The following is a 17,621-nucleotide window of genomic DNA, read 5'->3' as shown; positions in this document are numbered from 1 at the left end:
TTTATTATTTCTTATGAGTATGGTTTGTGGACCATTTTAAAACGATTAACTCCATGCAGAGAAATCTACAGAAGAAACACTTGCAGCTATTTGTAGTTCAATTTCAAGTTCACTCACTCACTCAATAACCGCTTAACCAATGTGTGAGCCTAGGCACACAGTAACACCCTGGATGGGACACACATACACACACATATACACACACCCATTCACCTATAGGGCAATTCAGTGTCTCCAATTAACCTGACTGCATGTTTTTGGACTGTGGGAGGAAACCCACACAGACACGGGGAGAACATGAAAACTCTGTACAGAAATGACCCGGACCGCCCCACCTGGGGATCGAACCCAGGACCTTCTTGCTGTGAGGTGACGGTGCTACCCACTTAGCCAGCCTACTGCAATTTCAAGTTCATTTCATGAAAATATTTTTTTTACTGTTTTCTTTGGGCATTATAACGATATTCAACATCAGATTGGGTGGCACGGTGGGTAGCACTGTCACCTCACAGCAAGAAGGTCCTGGGTTCGATCCCCAGGCGGGGCGGCCCGGGTCCTTTCTGAGCTCCAGTGTCCTCCCACAGTCCAAAAACATGCAGTCAGGTTAACTGGAGACACTGAATTGCCCTATAAGTGAATGGGTGTGTGTATGAGTGTGTGTGCGTGTATGTGTGTCTGCCCTGTGAATATAAGATGACAGTTTATAGATCTAGATATGCCAATACTACAAGTATGTAGACATCTTACCCTGAGCTTGGTGAACCTTTCATTTCATCAAAAGTATGAGCATTCATATGCACACCCGTTTGCAGCTATAACAGCCTCCACTCCTCTGGCAAGGCTTTCCAAAAGATTTTGGAGTATCTTTAGAAGTATGGAATAATATAATTCATGATTATTATTGCATGGTAGTGGCTTATTAAATTCCTGTATGCATTTTGTATGTATATACAGAAATAAACATTTCGAATTAAATGACTTGAGGAAAAATAATCTGTATTTATGTGTGTTTCCTTACACCTTCCAAAACACGCCTACAGACAGCCTGTCTACTTTAAATTGACCCTAATTAGAAGGAAGTGAACAGGGTGTATCGCTGCATTCATCCCAGTGTTTTTAGTAAAACCTCTGTGACCTCAACCAGGATGAAGCTTTCAGTGAACATGAATGACTTATACAGCTGACTTACCATATATTTATATATTTATTAGGATTTTAACGTCATGTTTTACACACTTTAGATACATTAATGACAGAAACAGTAGTTACTCATTACACAAGATTCATCAGTTCACAAATTTAATGTCAAACACAGTCATGGCCAATTGTATCTCTAATTCACCTCACTTGCATGTCTTTGGACTCCCAAAGGAAGGCACACGGGGAGAACATGCAAACTTCACACAGAAAGGACCCAGACCACCCCACCTGGGGATCGAATCCAGGACCTTCTTGCTGTGAGGTGACAGTGCTACCCACTGAGCCACCATGCTGCCCAACCCAAGCACTTTATTAAGTACCTATTTGGTACGTACACATTCACTGATTATTTTCATAAGCTACACCTACACATAAACAATTACTGACTGTAGCCTAACTTTTGCTTTGTACACTTTTGTCACTTCTGGACTGACCAAATGATCTTTAGGCAGTGGACCATTCTCAGCACTGCAATGACACTTACACGGTATTGTGTGTTCTGGTATGAGTGTTGCAGGTGCAGAGGTGTTGTTGGGATTCCTGGTCTCTGTTAGGGACACATGCACGGTTAGCACTCACTGTAGGTGCACATTAACAGACAAGAACTGTTGGAGCACTATTCTGTTCTCAGCACTGACATGAGGGGTCTAAACATCCCAACAACATTGCTGCACCTGCTACACTCATACATACATTGCCATTTCATTATCATGTTAGTTAATTGCAGGGTTAAGAACGGTCCAAATAGTGTACATAGCGGACTACAGACTATTATATACCCTATAGCTTAAAATTAGATAATGAATGTACGTAACAGGTGTACCTAATAAAATGCTCTGTGACGTTTGATTGGCTATTGCGCCGCTTTATTCACGAGGACCTGGCAACCACGACGCCGTTTAGCGGGCGGTGAGCGTTTCTGGTTGGCTGATATTTGTATATTCCCCGCCAAACATACCCAACAAACAGGGAAGTGTACGCTATTTTGCAAAGCATTTAAAAGACCCTCTTTTTACGAGGGTAAAACGTCCGCTGTTTCTACAATGCAGCGCGAAAAGAATGTAAAAGTTAAAGAAGTAATAGCTGCACTTTGTAAGCTTCTCTCGGCATTAGACGTGGAATCGGTTCCAACGGCTGAATCGTTCAGGAGAGCCAAGTTCGATAAGATTGATGCGGTTAGTATTCCAACTCTTTTTAAAAAATGTTTTTAGAACCATTTATTCAGTCAGCACGTAAAATATTGCGCATTTCATCGTGTAAACTTCGTTTTGCCGTTGCAGGTTCAAGACTTGTGGCAGTTGCTCTGTGGTCTCCTCAGAAAGGCGTTCGAACCAGACTGCGCATGCGCAAATTCAACCGACCCAGGTATAACCAGCTCTCCTGTTTTACTGCTATATGGATTAAAACATAAATACTAAAATCATTACCATAATAGCTTATTCTACATTAAACCTATTAAACAATTAATAGACCTGAATAATGTACACCGATCAACCATAACATTAAAACCACCTCCTTGTTTCTACACTCACTGTCCATGATATCAGCTCCACTTACCATATAGAAGCACTTTGTAGTTCTACAATTACTGACTGTAGTCCATCTGTTTTTCTGCATGCTTTGTTAGTCCCCTTTCGTGCTATTCTTCAATGGTCAGGACTCTTCCAGGACCACTACAGAGCAGGTATTATTTGAGTGGTGGGTCATAATCAGCACTGCAGTGACACTGACATGGTGGTGGTGTGTTAGTGTGTGTTGTGCTGGTATGAGTGAATAAGACACAGCAATGCTGATGGGGTTTTTAAAAACCTCACTGTCACTCCTGGACTGAGAATAATTCACCAACCTAATATATTCAGCCAGCAGAACCCCATGGGCAGCTTTCTGTGACCACTGATGAAGGTCTAGAAGATGACCAACTCAAACAGCAGCAATAGATGAGCGATCGTCTCTGACTTTACATCTACAAGGTGGACCAACTAGGTAGGGTGTCTAATAGACTGGACAGTGAGTGGACACGGTGTTTAAAAACTCCAGCAGCACTGCTGTGACTGATCCACTCATACCAGCACAACACACACTAACACACCACCACCATGTCAGTGTCACTGCAGTGCTGAGAATGATCCAACACCTAAATAATACCTGCATTGTGGGGGTCCTGACCATTGAAGAACAGGGTGAAAGCAGGCTAAAAAGATATGTAGAGAAACAGATGGACTACAGTCAGTAATTGTAGAACTACAAAGTGCTCCTATATGGTAAGTGGAGCTGATAAAATGGACAATGTGTGTAGAAACAAATAGGTGGGTTTAATGTTATGGCTGATCGGTGTATATATTCTAGATATCGATGCTGCAAATATTTCTAAAATCGTGTATATGTATCGTGAGTGTATTGTACAAAAATTAAGCTTGCTTTGCTTCTTTTGATCTCAATGAAGTATGAAGGAGGGAGCATCATGATATGGGGCTGCTTTTCTGTAAAGGGTACTGAGGCAATCTTTGTTAAAGGGAGCGTTAATGAAACAATGTTATGTTCTATTAGAAAAAAACATTACAGGAGATTCCCTGTCATTTGCCATATTTAACAAGACACCATTCCCAAAAATCTAAACTAAATTAGTTATTTTAATACATTGGTGTGTATTTGACGTGCATATGGACAACAGTGGTTTAATACTCGCTTCCTCTACTTTGTGCTTGCAGAATGGCAGTGGAGGTTTGTGCGGAGTGCACTTTGGCACAGCGGTTACGGGGAATGGTGGGTGGTCGGATCTCGGGCCTGTGGGAACAGAGAGGAGATTGGAAGCAGAGATCTGCTGCTGGCCGCCGGCTGGCTCTTGGCGTCTGGGAATCTGCTGGAGGGAATGCTGCGAGAAAGAGTTCAGCAGTTAGAGGTGCTCTCATCTGCATCAGAGGTAAGAATCGATCAACAATGGGTCTTTGTTTTTCGCTTATAAGAGTCTTTAAATTGCAATGCTGCTCTCAGGTACCATATTGCTGTGTGTGCGTATACACTAGTAGGGATGTCATTGATTAACTGGTTAACCGTTAACTAACAAAGAAATCATTGTGCGATTGTTAGATCTGTTGGTTAAATTGGCATTTCAATTCATTCTCAAAGAGCTCATATGTTTAAGCGGGATTGGAATGGTGACAGATTGAAGTCCCGTCCGGGGTGTGTTACTGCACTGTGCCCAGTGAATTCCGGATTACCTAGACCCACCGCAACCCTGACCAGGACAAAGTGGTTGTGAAACATAAAAACAGCCAATCGTTGTTCATGCTGGCACCCAAAGTTTCGAACCGACGAGTCAGCTTTGGCGTGCTAGCGTGGTTTACCACTGTGCCACTTGAGCACCTGATTTGCCACCATTTTAATTAATTATAAATAGATTTCGTTTTGTGTTTCGTTTTGATTCACTGGATCACGGTAAAAATCATGGACAAAATGTGAGTCGCTTGAAAACACTGGTCTATTACACTAACCCATTAGTGCTGTCAGCTGTTCTGACATCTACACAGACATAATTTGGCTATATCTGTGGGGAGGTGGAGGGTCCAGGCTGCGTTCGTGCCTTTTCTTACATATGGATAAGTAGATCTGTGGTTACAGGAGTGTATAAACTGCAAAATTCTACATAATGCTTGATCTCCAGGTTCCATCCAGAGGAATGAATCTGGATTTATGTGAATGTAAAGAGGACAGCACAGCAGGACGAGATCTGAAGAGTCTGCAGTGGCAGCTTGGGAAAATGAGGCTGCGTTGGAGGAGTCTTCTAGCAGTGCAGCAGGAGCAGGCCAGGCTTTCCCACAAGGCAAGTGAGCTCAGACACACCCTGTAGTGTTTGCGCGCTGGGCGGAAATGAAATGGCAACATTTAAAGTCTGTTTTCTTGATGGTTTAGGTCTCCTCCAGTGTGTGCGCTCCTTCCTGCTTTGACACCGGCACTGCTGCTGTTCCAAAAGTGACTGGATGTAGTGCGCTTGATAAGGTACAAATACAGATCATAGTGCTACAGTGTTCCACATATCTGACTATCAGATTTTGCCAATGGGTTGGGGGGAGTGTTCCGGTTTCCTTGGAGTGTGGCAGGGCCTCGGCTATCCCCCTCCCCACAGACATAGGCGATCATGTCTGTATGTAGACGCCTAACCGGCTGATAGGATTGCTGGTGATTCAAACCCTAGATAACAACACATGAGCATAATTTACCCCCTAATTTATCACCCTAGTGCAAAAGTATTAAGACAACCAATAATTGTTCAGTTCAGGTGTTGAAAGACCTGATAAGGTTGTGTATTGCACATGCAGTCACACGACCAGACACCAGAGGTCGCACTTGTATAGGTGTACAGCAGCCGTGCTCTTTGGATTGAATGAGCACAAATTCCCACAGACACACTTCAAACTTTGGTAGAAAACCTGTCCGGAGGCTTTTGTAATTCATGTTAAAGCTTATAGTTTAGTTATGTGGTGTTCGAAAAGCTCACAGTCAGGTGTCCACTTACATTTTGACATATAGTGTGCTCACCCTGCTATTGACCCTGAGCATCAAGGATACTGAATAGCCATACAGAGTCTGTATATATACCAATCAGCCATAACATTAAAACCACCTCCTGGTTTCTACACACACTGTCCATTTGATCAGCTCCACTTACTATATAGGAGCACTTTGTAGTTCTACAATTACTGACTGTCGTCCATCTGTTTCTCCGCATGCTTTGTTAGCCCCCTTTCATGCTGTTCTTCAATGGTCAGGATACCCACAGGACCACCACAGAGCAGGTATTATTTAGGTGGTGGGTCATTCTCAGCACTGCAGTGACACTGACATGGTGGTGGTGTGTTAGTGTGTGTCGTGCTGGTATGAGTGGATAAGACACAGCAGCGCTGCTGGAGTTTTTAAACACCTCACTGTCACTGCTGGACTGAGAATAGTCCACCAACCAAAAACATCCAGCCAACAGTGTCCCGTGGGCAGCGTCCTGTGACCACTGATGAAGGTCTGAAAGATGACCAACTCAAACAGCAGCAATAGATGAGCGATCGTCTCTGACTTTACAGCTACAAGGTGGACCAACTAGGTAGGAGTGTCTAATAGAGTGGACAGTGAGTGGACACAGTATTTAAAAACTCCATCAGCGCTGCTGTGTCTGACACACTAACACACCACCACCATGTCAGTGTCACTGCAGTGCTGAGAATGATCCACCACCTAAATAATACCTGCTCTGTGGTGGTCCTGTGGGGGTCCTGACCACTGAAGAACAGAGTAAAAGCAGGCTTAAAAAGTATGTAGAGAAACAGATGGACTACAGTCAGTAATTGTAGAACTACAAAGTGCTTCTATATGGTAAGTGGAGCTGATAAAATGGACAGTGAGTGTAGAAACAAGGAGGTGGTTTTAATGTTATGGTCGATGTATGTATGTAGTGAGTAGCAATGCAGTTCGGCTGCAGTAATCGAGACGTCATTTAGAAATGCAGCACGCAGAAATGAGTCATTTTCCCACATGAGCAGAAACGATGATTAACATGCTAAACGTGGCCCAGTTTAGACCCTGCTTCCAACTTCCTGCGCACTAAACCTAAAACCTCCCGTCAAGCAACAGGATTATTTTGTGCACGTGTCTCCCAGAGGCTGCACCTCACTCCCGCTCTCTCATCCGTCTTATCAACTCGACAGCCCGACGGCGCAGGAAAGTCTGTATTTTTGAAGCGGGAAAGATTTTGATCTTCAAAGTTTTTGCGCTTCTCTTTCCTCTCGCCCACGTGCCTCGCTCCTCGGCTGCTGTTCTGAGGTTCCTAGAGAATGTCTTATTTGTAAGAGAGAACTGGAACTGAAACAAGTATGAATAGATGGTATATGGAGTATGTGGACACCAGTCATTGCTGACAGGTCACATGCTCACAATTAAGTGACTGCGGGTTACAAGGTCTGTTAAAACAGCTCGCATTTGTGTCAATTCTGCCTGTTTTTCCACATGCTCAAGCACAAATTCCCGCAGATACAGTAAAAAATCTATTGAAAAGACCTCCCAGAAGATTGGAGGATAGTCATAGTTATTGTCATTAAAGCACTGAAGGGCAGTGGTAGCCAGCGTTAAGGTATCGAACTAGTGATCAAAAAGTTCCTGGATCTACTGCCAGGTTGTCACTGTTAACCACTGCCTAAATGTAAGTGTAATGGTTATGAATTTGGAATAGGATGTCTTTAGCAAGGTCATCCAAAGAGGATGGAGGTCCCTGCTGAGTCTGGTTCCTCCTAGGGCGCCTAGGGCTCTGTGTTGCCACCGGTCGGCTGGGCGCCATCCAGCGGGCATAATTGGCTGTGCCTGCAGCAGACACTGATTGGCTACTGTTTCTGCTAGGGCGGGATGACCGGACTATATGGGTGGGGTCTTCAAACGCTGTGTAAGGACCCTGATCGGCAGATAGAGAGTCACCTGTGCACAGTGCATGGGTGAAAAAGGGTTCAGCTAAGGGCTGCACGTGGGTCGGAGGAGGCGTGAGCAGCAGTATACCCTCAGCAGCGGAAGACAAATTGACTATGCTAAATTGGGAGAAAATGGGACAAAATGCATAAATAAATAGAAAAAAGAGGGTTTTTCCTGCCACTGTCACCCTTCGCTTGCTCAGTGGAGGTTTTTGGATGCTATACAGTTGCTTCGAGACAATGTCCATTGTAAAAGCGCTATACCAATAACTTCAACTTGACTTTGACTCGACTTGGCTCATCGTCAGGTGTCTAAATACTTTTGGCCATACAGTGAACCAAATATATAGGGTGCTTTATTCCGTTTAAGCTAGTCCCTCTTTTTGTAGCGCTCGTCTATCACACTCAGAGATCGTTAACACTCCGTCTGAAGCTCTTGTTTGACTTTTTTTTTTAGCATCATTAATGGCTAAATGTTTAAAAAAATCAATGAGCTAATTTAAACACAGCTTGGCTGTTGTTTCGCTTCAGGATCTGGAGCGTGTACAGTCTCTGAACGGAATTCTCCAGGCGTATCTGGAGTGGAAAAGTGTGGAGCCGCTGTTCTGGTGCTGGATGGTAAGTCCTTATTTGTCTTAAAGCCTTTATGACATTTGTACAACATACTATTCTATAGTCTCTAAAAGGCTGAAATGCATTTAATTAATCGAATACCAGCGACTAACTGATGGTAAAGAACATGCTGTGATTTGACTAAAGCTAGCTGAAAATAATAAACCTCTGGGCAAACGACTTGACTGAAATACAGGCAGGCCAGTCCAGTACCCGTACCCTCTTCTTCCACAGCCATGCCTTTGTAATGTGTGCAGCATGTGGTTTTGCATCGTCTTGTTGAAAAATGCATGAACGTCCCTGGGAAAAACGACGGCAGCACATGTTGCTCCAATGTACTTTTCTGCATTAATGCTGCATCACAGAAGTGTAAGTGACCTTTGCCAAGCGCACTGACACAGCGCCATACCATGAGAGACCCTGGCTTTTGGACTTGTTCCTGATAACAGTCCTTTTTCGTCTTTGGTTCAGAGCACACGGCGTCCATTTTTTCCAAAAAAGACCTGGAATGCTGATTCATCTGAACACAATACACGTTTCCTCTGTGTGATGGTCCATCCTAAATGCCTCCGAGCCCAGAGAAGTCGACGCCGCTTCTGGACATGGTTAACACAAGGCTTCTTTTTTGCACAGTAAAGATTTAAGTGGTGTTTGTGCATGTAACTCTGTATTGTAGTGCTGGACAAAGGTTTGCCAAAGTAATCCCTCACCCATGTGGTTATATCAGCTATTGTTGAGTGGCGGTTCTTGATTAAGTGCCGTCTGAGTGATCGAAGATCACGGACGTTCAGCTTAAGCTTGCGCCCTTGTCCTTTATGCTCTGAAATTCCTCCCGATTTCTTAAATGGTTGAATAATATTATGCACTGTAGAGGGAGAAATATGCAAATCCCTTCCAATCTTTCTTTGAGGTTCATTGTTTTTAAACATTTCAATCATTTGTGGACAAACTGGAGATCCTCTGATCATCTTTGCTCATCAAAGACTCAGCCTTTCCTGGATGCTGCTTTTGTACCAAACCATGATTACAATCACCTGTTTGAAATCACATCATTATTTAGTTTTTTCACCTCATTACTAGCCCTAAATTGCCTCCGTCCCAACTTTTTTTGGAATGTGTTGCAGGCCTGAAATTCAAATGAATAAAATGAAGTTGAGCAGACAAGGAACACTGCATTTTTATTTTATTTGCATTTTCCATACTGTCCCAACTTTTTCTGATTTGGGGTTCTACCACAAATCATTGTTAAGCCTGCTTTGTTGCCTCATAACTTTAAAAGCTAGCGATCGTTAACGGCACAGTAAATTAAAAATTATTCAAAGAAATTTCAGGGAAGTGACCTGTCAAGCTTTATTATGTCCGGCTGGTGGAAGAAGACCGTGGGCCTCATTTGCATTTTAAAATTGCCGTCTACTGCACAAGACGGATCAGCAGCTGCAGGAAACATGTAAATTATAAATCAACATGTTTAAAAAGGAATCATTAGGAAGAAGAAAAACATCCTTGACGCTGGATGTTACCTGTTTGTTACTCTCTGCTGCATGATGGTCCTTGATCTATTTTTGATCAAGGATAATAAAGTGAAGCAAAAGATGTATTGAGGTTCCTATAGAGGTAGAAGTCTTTGATAATTACCCACCATAGCTGTGCTGTTCAAACCCCCACTAACTCAGCACTGTTAATTAAAGCAGTGTAGCATCGTCCAGAAGCTCCTCGCTCAGGCTGCCATGCATTAATGTTGCGTTACATTTATTTAAGCCCTCTAAGTGCATACAAAGCTCTGCAGGAGTTCTGTATAAGGAATAAACCTTATAATCACTCTACGTGGCTGGAGAACTTCATTAAAATTGTGGTTTTAAACAATGATGATAGGGCAGTTGTAGCCTAGCGGTTAACATACTGGACTAGTAATCAGAAGGTCACTTTCAAGCCCCACAACTGCCAGGGTGCTACTGATGGGTCTTTCAGCAAGGCCCTTAACCCTAAGTTGCTTAGACCTTGTACTGTCACAGTAATGTAAGTTGCTTTGGATTAAAGCGTTAGTAAACAATCAAGTTTTAAAAGTATTTATTTAATCAAGACTTAAGACTCCCATTTTCTCCCGATTTAGCGTAGTCTGTCTGTCTTTCGCTGCTGGGGATCCTCGATTGCATTCAAGGAGGGTATGTTGCTGCTCACGCCTCCTCCGACAAATGCGAAGTCCTAGCAGACGCCTTCTTTTTGCCCATGCATTCTGCACAGGCGCCTCTATCTGCTAATCAGGGTCCTTGCACATGGGCGCCCGGTTCCCTTACACTCTTAAACCAAAATCAACCAACAGGGGCAAATATGCTAGCACACCATTACTCGTAAGTTCGAGTCTCAGCTCTGCGCCTAACTGGAGAATGATTGGGCAGTTCTAGCCTAGTGGTTAAGGTACTAGACTAGTAATGAAAGGGGCGCTGGTTCAAGCCCCACCACTTCCAGGTTGCCACTGTTGGGGCCCTGAGCAAAGCCTTTACCCATCAATTTCTTGGACAATATACTGTCACAGTACTGTAAGTCGCTTGATTGAGAGCAATCCATCAATGTATAGCAGTTATAGTAAGTTACAGGTTATAATTAAGTTTACCATACAGTGATTATTAAGACTTATTCATTCTTGTTCATAACCCCTCATGAAAAATAGCATTAACAGATGAAATCCAAACTTTAATATGCAGATGTGTTCTTTCGACCGCAGACTAAAAATGAGGGGAATGGAAAGAAACAGGGCCACTGTGTCAATAGAAAATATACAGCCTTTTATTAAAGCATAGGGTGCTATTTATACAGGATTGTCTAGCCACTGTGTACCCAAAACAGTTGGGGGGCACTTAGTCTCTGGCTCTATTAACAAGAATAGATTCAAGTTCCAGAAATAGAAACAGAAACATGTTGCCACCCGAGCAAGAGCTTGTCAGAAAAGAACCTGAAAAGAGCCTTTCTTAACCTAAAAGCATATACAGTGTATCACAAAAGTGAGTACACCCCTCACATTTCTGCAAATATTTCATTATATCTTTTCATGGGACAACACTATAGACATGAAACTTGGATATAACTTAGAGTAGTCAGTGTACAACTTGTATAGCAGTGTAGATTTACTGTCTTCTGAAAATAACTCAACACACAGCCATTAATGTCTAAATAGCTGGCAACATAAGTGAGTACACCCCACAGTCAACATGTCCAAATTGTGCCCAAATGTGTCGTTGTCCCTCCCTGGTGTCATGTGTCAAGGTCCCAGGTGTAAATGGGGAGCAGGGCTGTTAAATTTGGTGTTTTGGGTACAATTCTCTCATACTGGCCACTGGATATTCAACATGGCACCTCATGGCAAAGAACTCTCTGAGGATGTGAGAAATAGAATTGTTGCTCTCCACAAAGATGGCCTGGGCTATAAGAAGATTGCTAACACCCTGAAACTGAGCTACAGCATGGTGGCCAAGGTCATACAGCGGTTTTCCAGGACAGGTTCCACTCGGAACAGGCTTCGCCAGGGTCGACCAAAGAAGTTGAGTCCACGTGTTCGGCGTCATATCCAGAGGTTGGCTTTAAAAAATAGACACATGAGTGCTGCCAGCATTGCTGCAGAGGTTGAAGACGTGGGAGGTCAGCCTGTCAGTGCTCAGACCATACGCCGCACACTGCATCAACTCGGTCTGCATGGTCGTCATCCCAGAAGGAAGCTGACGCACAAGAAAGCCCGCAAACAGTTTGCTGAAGACAAGCAGTCCAAGAACATGGATTACTGGAATGCCCTGTGGTCTGACGAGACCAAGATAAACTTGTTTGGCTCAGATGGTGTCCAGCATGTGTGGCGGCACCCTGGTGAGAAGTACCAAGACAACTGTATCTTGCCTACAGTCAAGCACGGTGGTGGTAGCATCATGGTCTTGGGCTGCATGAGTGTTGCTGGCACTGGGGAGCTGCAGTTCATTGAGGGAAACATGAATTCCAACATGTACTGTGACATTCTGAAACAGAGCATGATCCCCTCCCTTCGAAAACTGGGACACATGGCAGTTTTCCAACAGGATAACGACCGCAAACACAACCTCCAAGATGACAACTGCCTTGCTGAGGAAGCTGAAGGTAAAGGTGATGGACTAAACCCAATTGAGCACCTGTGGCGCATCCTCAAGTGGAAGGTGGAGGAGTTCAAGGTGTCTAACATCCACCAGCTCCGTGATGTCATCATGGAGGAGTGGAAGAGGATTCCAGTAGCAACCTGTGCAGCTCTGGTGAATTCCATGCCCAGGAGGGTTAAGGCAGTGCTGGATAATAATGGTGGTCACACAAAATATTGACACTTTGGGCACAATTTGGACATGTTCACTGTGGGGTGTACTCACTTATGTTGCCAGCCATTTAGACATTAATGGCTGTGTGTTGAGTTATTTTCAGAAGACAGTAAATCTACACTGCTATACAAGCTGTACACTGACTACTCTAAGTTATATCCAAGTTTCATGTCTATAGTGTTGTCCCATGAAAAGATATAATAAAATATTTGCAGAAATGTGAGGGGTGTACTCACTTTTGTGATACACTGTATATACTGTATATACACACTGATCAGCCATAACATTAAAACCACCTTCTTGTTCTTACACTCACTGTCTATTTTATCAGTTCCACTTACCATATAGAAGCACTTTGTAGTTCTACAATTACTGACTGTAGTCCATCTATTTCTCTGCATGCTTTGTTAGCCCCCTTTCATGCTGTTCTTTAATGGTCAGGACCCCCACAGGACCACCACAGAGCAGGTATTATTTAGATGGTGGATCATTCTCAGCACTGCAGTGACACTGACATGGTGGTGGTGTGTTAGTGTGTGTCATGCTGGTATGAGTGGATCAGAAACAGCAGCCCTGCTGGAGTTTTTCAATACCGTGTCCACTCACTGTCCACTCTATTAGACACTCCTACCTAGTTGGTCCACCTTGTAGAAGTCAGAGACGATCGCTCATCTATTGCTGCTGGTTGAGTCGGTCATCTTCTAGACCTTCATCAGTGGTCACAGGACGCTGCCCATGGGGTGCTGTTGACTGGATATTTTTGGTTGGTGGACTATTCTCAGTCCAGCAGTGACAGTGAGGTGTTTAAAAACTCAGCATTGATGTGTCATACCAGCACAACACACAGTAACACAACATTTCATTGTCCCTGCAGTGCTGAGAATGATCCACCACCTAAGTAATACGTACTCTGTGGTATTCCTAGGAGAGTCCTGACCATTAAAGAACAGCATTAAAGGGGGATAACAAAGCATGCAGAGAAACAGATGGACTACAGTCAGTAATTGTAGAACTACAAAGTGCTTCTATATGGTAAGTGGAGCTTATAACATGGACAGTGTGTGTAGAAAGAGCTGACATCTCCAACTTGTCGGTTTGTATCTCCGCTCTGCCACCCGGCACACAAACACCGAGTGACTTATTGTTGAAATGAGGGTGTCGGAGGGGATTCCTTTTATTCCTTTGAAATTTTATTTCACATTCAAGCAATTTAGAAACAAGACCTTTAAGGCTGCGTTTATCCCCATACAGGACAGCGTGATTGATGGCTACCTCTCAGATGGACATAGCGAAGGTCCTGTTGATACGCCACAAAGAGCCCAGACGGTCAGTTGGAGCTGTTCCGACAGTGAAAAGGCCAGAAGACCTGTGAGACGTTTGGACGAGACGTTGTTGCGGTTACAGGACCAGCTGCAGCACAGACGACTAGAGCCGACCACATATTTAAAGACTTTCCAGGTAATGACCAAGCACTCACTCGTGCCAACAAAGCAGCGGTAGATCAACAGTTAAGGTACTGGACTAGTAATCGGAAGGTCTCTGGTTCAAACCCTACCACTGGCAGATTGCCACTGTCGTACCATTAAGCAGCATCTAACCCTTAATTGCTTGGATTAGCCTGTTTTTATAGGAAGTGCAGCTGAAAAAATGGACACTGAGTGTAGAAACAAGGAGGTGGTTTTAATGTTATGGCTGACACAGAGACGTTAGCTGGTATGCTACCGGGTTGTGCCGCCTCAGCCCGTTGGTTTGATTGGCCTAAAACTGACTGTGTTAGCTAAGGAAGCGAAAACTGTGATGTAATCGCCATAATCTTTAAGTAGTGTGTCTAATTAATCTGCCTTATAAGTTTGATGTCTTATTAGAATCCTCCCTACTTAGGCAGCTGCCTAGGTAGGCAGTAGGCAGCAAGGCAGCTTACTAGGTTTTCAAACAGACCCTTCTTTGTTTGAAACTGAACAGTGACTTCACTAGACGTCTTATTTCTTTATTATTACTCTTTATAAATTTGATAGCTGCAACATCCGAGCACCTTGCCACAACAATCACTTGATGTTTATTGCTCTTCATAATGCACCACACAGTTTCCAACGAAGGAAACGGAACATGACAGGTCTGGCACCTGCTATACCACTTGCAGAATGTGGTTTGACATGTTGATGAAACAAGCAAGACATCCCTATAAGTAATGCATGTACCTGCCAGCATTAATGATGTGCATGTTACTCGGGCCATTTGCTCTAACACACCCATAGCATGACGGGCGCTGGCTTTTCAGCTTCAGTGCTGTGATACCAGTTGGGATTGGTCTTTTTCTTTTTCTGTCAACCTTTTGGGCGGCACGGTGGCTAATTGGGTAGCACTGTCCTCTCAAAGCAAGCAGGTCCTGGGTTCTATCCCCAGGTGGGGCAGTCCTGGTCCTTTCTGTGTGGAGTTTGCATGTTCTCCCCGTGTTCACGTGGGTTTCCTCCGGGTGCTCCGGTTTCCTCCCACAGTCCAAAGACAGGCAAGTGAGGTGACTAAATTTGATATAACCTTGTGTAACCATATATACACAAATGTAATGTGTTTATCTTCAATTTTCTCCCAATTTAGTGTAGTCAGTTTGTCTTCCACTGCTGGGGATCCCCGATATTTTGCAGTGGAGGAGGGTATATTGCTTCTCACGCCTCCTCCGACCCGTGCGCAGCCCTTAACGGAACCCTTTTCCACCCATGCACTCTGCACAGGCACCTCTATCCGCCAATCAGAGTCCTTACACTGCGTTTGAAGAATATGACCCACCCACATATTCCGGTCATTCCCTCCCTGCAGGAGGCCAGTTATGCCCGCTAAATGTAGATGGCACCCGGAGTTTCAAACCGAGGAGTTCAGAATCTCGGTGCTGGTGTGCTAGCGGAATATCCCTGCCGGTGTTGAGATCGCACACAGAGCCGTATCGAGTATAGAGAGCCATGCTAAGCTCCATGTAACCAACAGCCCCCCATGCATCATGCGTCATGCTTCCTCTCCACCAATGCCGCTCCCTGCTCTGATTGAGGAGAACAAAGCTAACCCATCTTATCACCTACACTTTGACGAGTGCAGTGCAACTCAGCATTGTGTACGGAGAGACACACCCTGAGAGCACTCTTTTCCCGTGTCTGTGCAGGCGGCATCAATCAGCCAGCAGAGGTCGTAATTGCACCAGTCATGGGAGAGTGACCCCATCCGACTTAGTCCCGCCCATATCTGAACAACAGGCCAATCGTTGTTCATGTGGCCGCTCAGCCTTAGCCGGCAGGCAGAGCCGAGACTCGATACGATGTATTCGAGATCCCAGCTCTGGTTCTAGTGTGTGTTCTTACCGCTGCGCCACCTGAGCGGCCACACAACCCATTTGTAAACATGCCTGCTGCTTCGAGCATGTCTGTGCTGGAGATTCTGGATTAAAATCAATCGCTACAAAAGCAATGACAACACAGCTTCCATTTCCAACATGCTATCTTTGTGGAGGGGGATTTTCTGCAGTGATGGCAACCAAAACTACGTTACAAGTAGACCGGACATAAGGAACACACTTTGGGTGTTAGTGTCTCTTATCACCCCTAGGTGGTAATCATTGGTGGGTAATATTGTTATGCACTTTGTGTTTTTTATTATGCTTGTCGTATAGTTTTATTTTAAATCCTCCCACCCCTGGATCAGACAGGGTTAAGGGCCTTGCTCAAGGGCCCAACAGTGGCTGCATGGCAGACCCGAGATTCGAATTCTCAACCTTTCAATTGAAAGCCCAAAGCTCTACCCACTAAGCTACACTTGTCCCAAACTTGCACAGTGTTTGAAACAAAAGGGCACTGAACACTAGCACTAAAACCTAATCCAAATGTGAAGCATGGTGGCGGAAGCATCTTGGCTGTAGGCTGCTCACTGAGATGCAGCACTCGTTTTACATTATTTACGTATCTGCTGTTTATTTAATTAATGTGTTAATTCTACATTTACCAGCACTGACTTTGCTCGTGTCTTGCCGTATCTCCTCAGGACAGACGCACAGATGCAACCAGACTCGGTTCCAGGCACAAAGAGGAGGTGGAGCGGAGAGTGGCTTCCTGCTTACAGGGCCTTTCTATTGTTAACAGACCATCAGTCGTATCAAGAGGCGTGACGCCGTACTTCCAGCAGCCACAGCCCTCAGGGTCCACCGGCAAACCCGGGAGGATCAATCCAGGCCGGACGGAGGGTTCAGGACATCTGCAGGCGTACACGTGCCTACAAGAGTTAAAGCAGAGGAAGGTCATACTGGGGTGGGAACTGGAGCTGCTGAGACGAAGCCAACGAGAGAAAATTCAAGCATGGGCGGGTAAACTGGACGGACTGGTGCTTATACCGCCACTTAAGAGATGATTAAGAGTTCAGTCATTGAGACGGGACAGCAAATGGGACCAAAACAACTGATGAGGACAATTTTCAACAATTTAGGAGGGATGTTGTCATCAGTCTAGCTTAGTGTTGTTTGGGGGGAGGTTGGTCACATGGAGCTTAGCATGGCTCTCCATACTCGATACGGCTCTGGGAGCTCAGCACTGGCAGGTGATAAGAAGCGGTCACAGATTGGACACGTTTCGTGGGGGGCGTGTGGTGATCCGGCTCTACTTGATCAGATCAAGGTTTGTGCAAGCACCAGCGCATTCACAATCAAAATTTGGAAATGACCAGATTTGGAAATAAAGTACACAGTCAGAAAAGCTCGGGGTTTTTTTGGTGGGGGGGATTGGTCATGAAGGACGCAGGATTTTATCTTGACAGGGTGGGGGGGGGGGTGGGTTGGTCACATGGAGCTTAGCATGGCTCTCCATACTCGATATGGCTCTGTTTGGGAGCTCAACACTGGCAGGTGATAAGAAGCGGTTGCAGATTGGACACGATTGGTATTGAGTATGTAGAGCCATGCTAAGCTCTATGTGACCAACGCCCCCCAACCTTGTCAAGATATAATTCTGCATCCTTCATGGCCTTCACAATTCAACAAATTACTTCCAAATCCGGTCATTTCCAAATC

General features: G+C 44.6%; 1 protein-coding gene across 1 annotated transcript; it reads left to right on the top strand.

Annotated features, from left to right (window-relative positions):
* Positions 1–2,236: 2,236 nt before the first annotated feature.
* On the top strand, positions 2,237–17,286 carry tedc1 (tubulin epsilon and delta complex 1). The gene is made up of 8 exons (XM_063007757.1): positions 2,237–2,375; positions 2,481–2,565; positions 3,909–4,120; positions 4,862–5,020; positions 5,110–5,196; positions 8,175–8,261; positions 13,832–14,038; positions 16,604–17,286. Exons 1-8 carry the CDS (start codon positions 2,244–2,246, stop codon positions 16,964–16,966), a joined length of 1,332 nt encoding a protein of 443 aa, XP_062863827.1. The 5' UTR covers positions 2,237–2,243; the 3' UTR covers positions 16,967–17,286.
* Positions 17,287–17,621: the final 335 nt, after the last annotated feature.

Source organism: Trichomycterus rosablanca, chromosome 13, assembly GCF_030014385.1.
Source record: "Trichomycterus rosablanca isolate fTriRos1 chromosome 13, fTriRos1.hap1, whole genome shotgun sequence".
Taxonomy (NCBI): Eukaryota; Metazoa; Chordata; class Actinopteri; order Siluriformes; family Trichomycteridae; genus Trichomycterus; species Trichomycterus rosablanca.
The sequence above is the reverse complement of the archived record's forward strand: the minus strand, read 5'-3'. Positions and strand labels throughout refer to the sequence as shown.

Coding starts and splice junctions, on each gene's coding strand:
- tedc1 (XM_063007757.1), top strand. CDS start 2,244: ATGCAGCGCGAAAAGAATGTAAAAGTTAAAGAAGTAATAGCTGCACTT. Junction 4,121..4,861: donor TGCTCTCATCTGCATCAGAG/GTAAGAATCGAT, acceptor CTTGATCTCCAG/GTTCCATCCAGAGGAATGAA. Junction 14,039..16,603: donor CATATTTAAAGACTTTCCAG/GTAATGACCAAG, acceptor GTATCTCCTCAG/GACAGACGCACAGATGCAAC.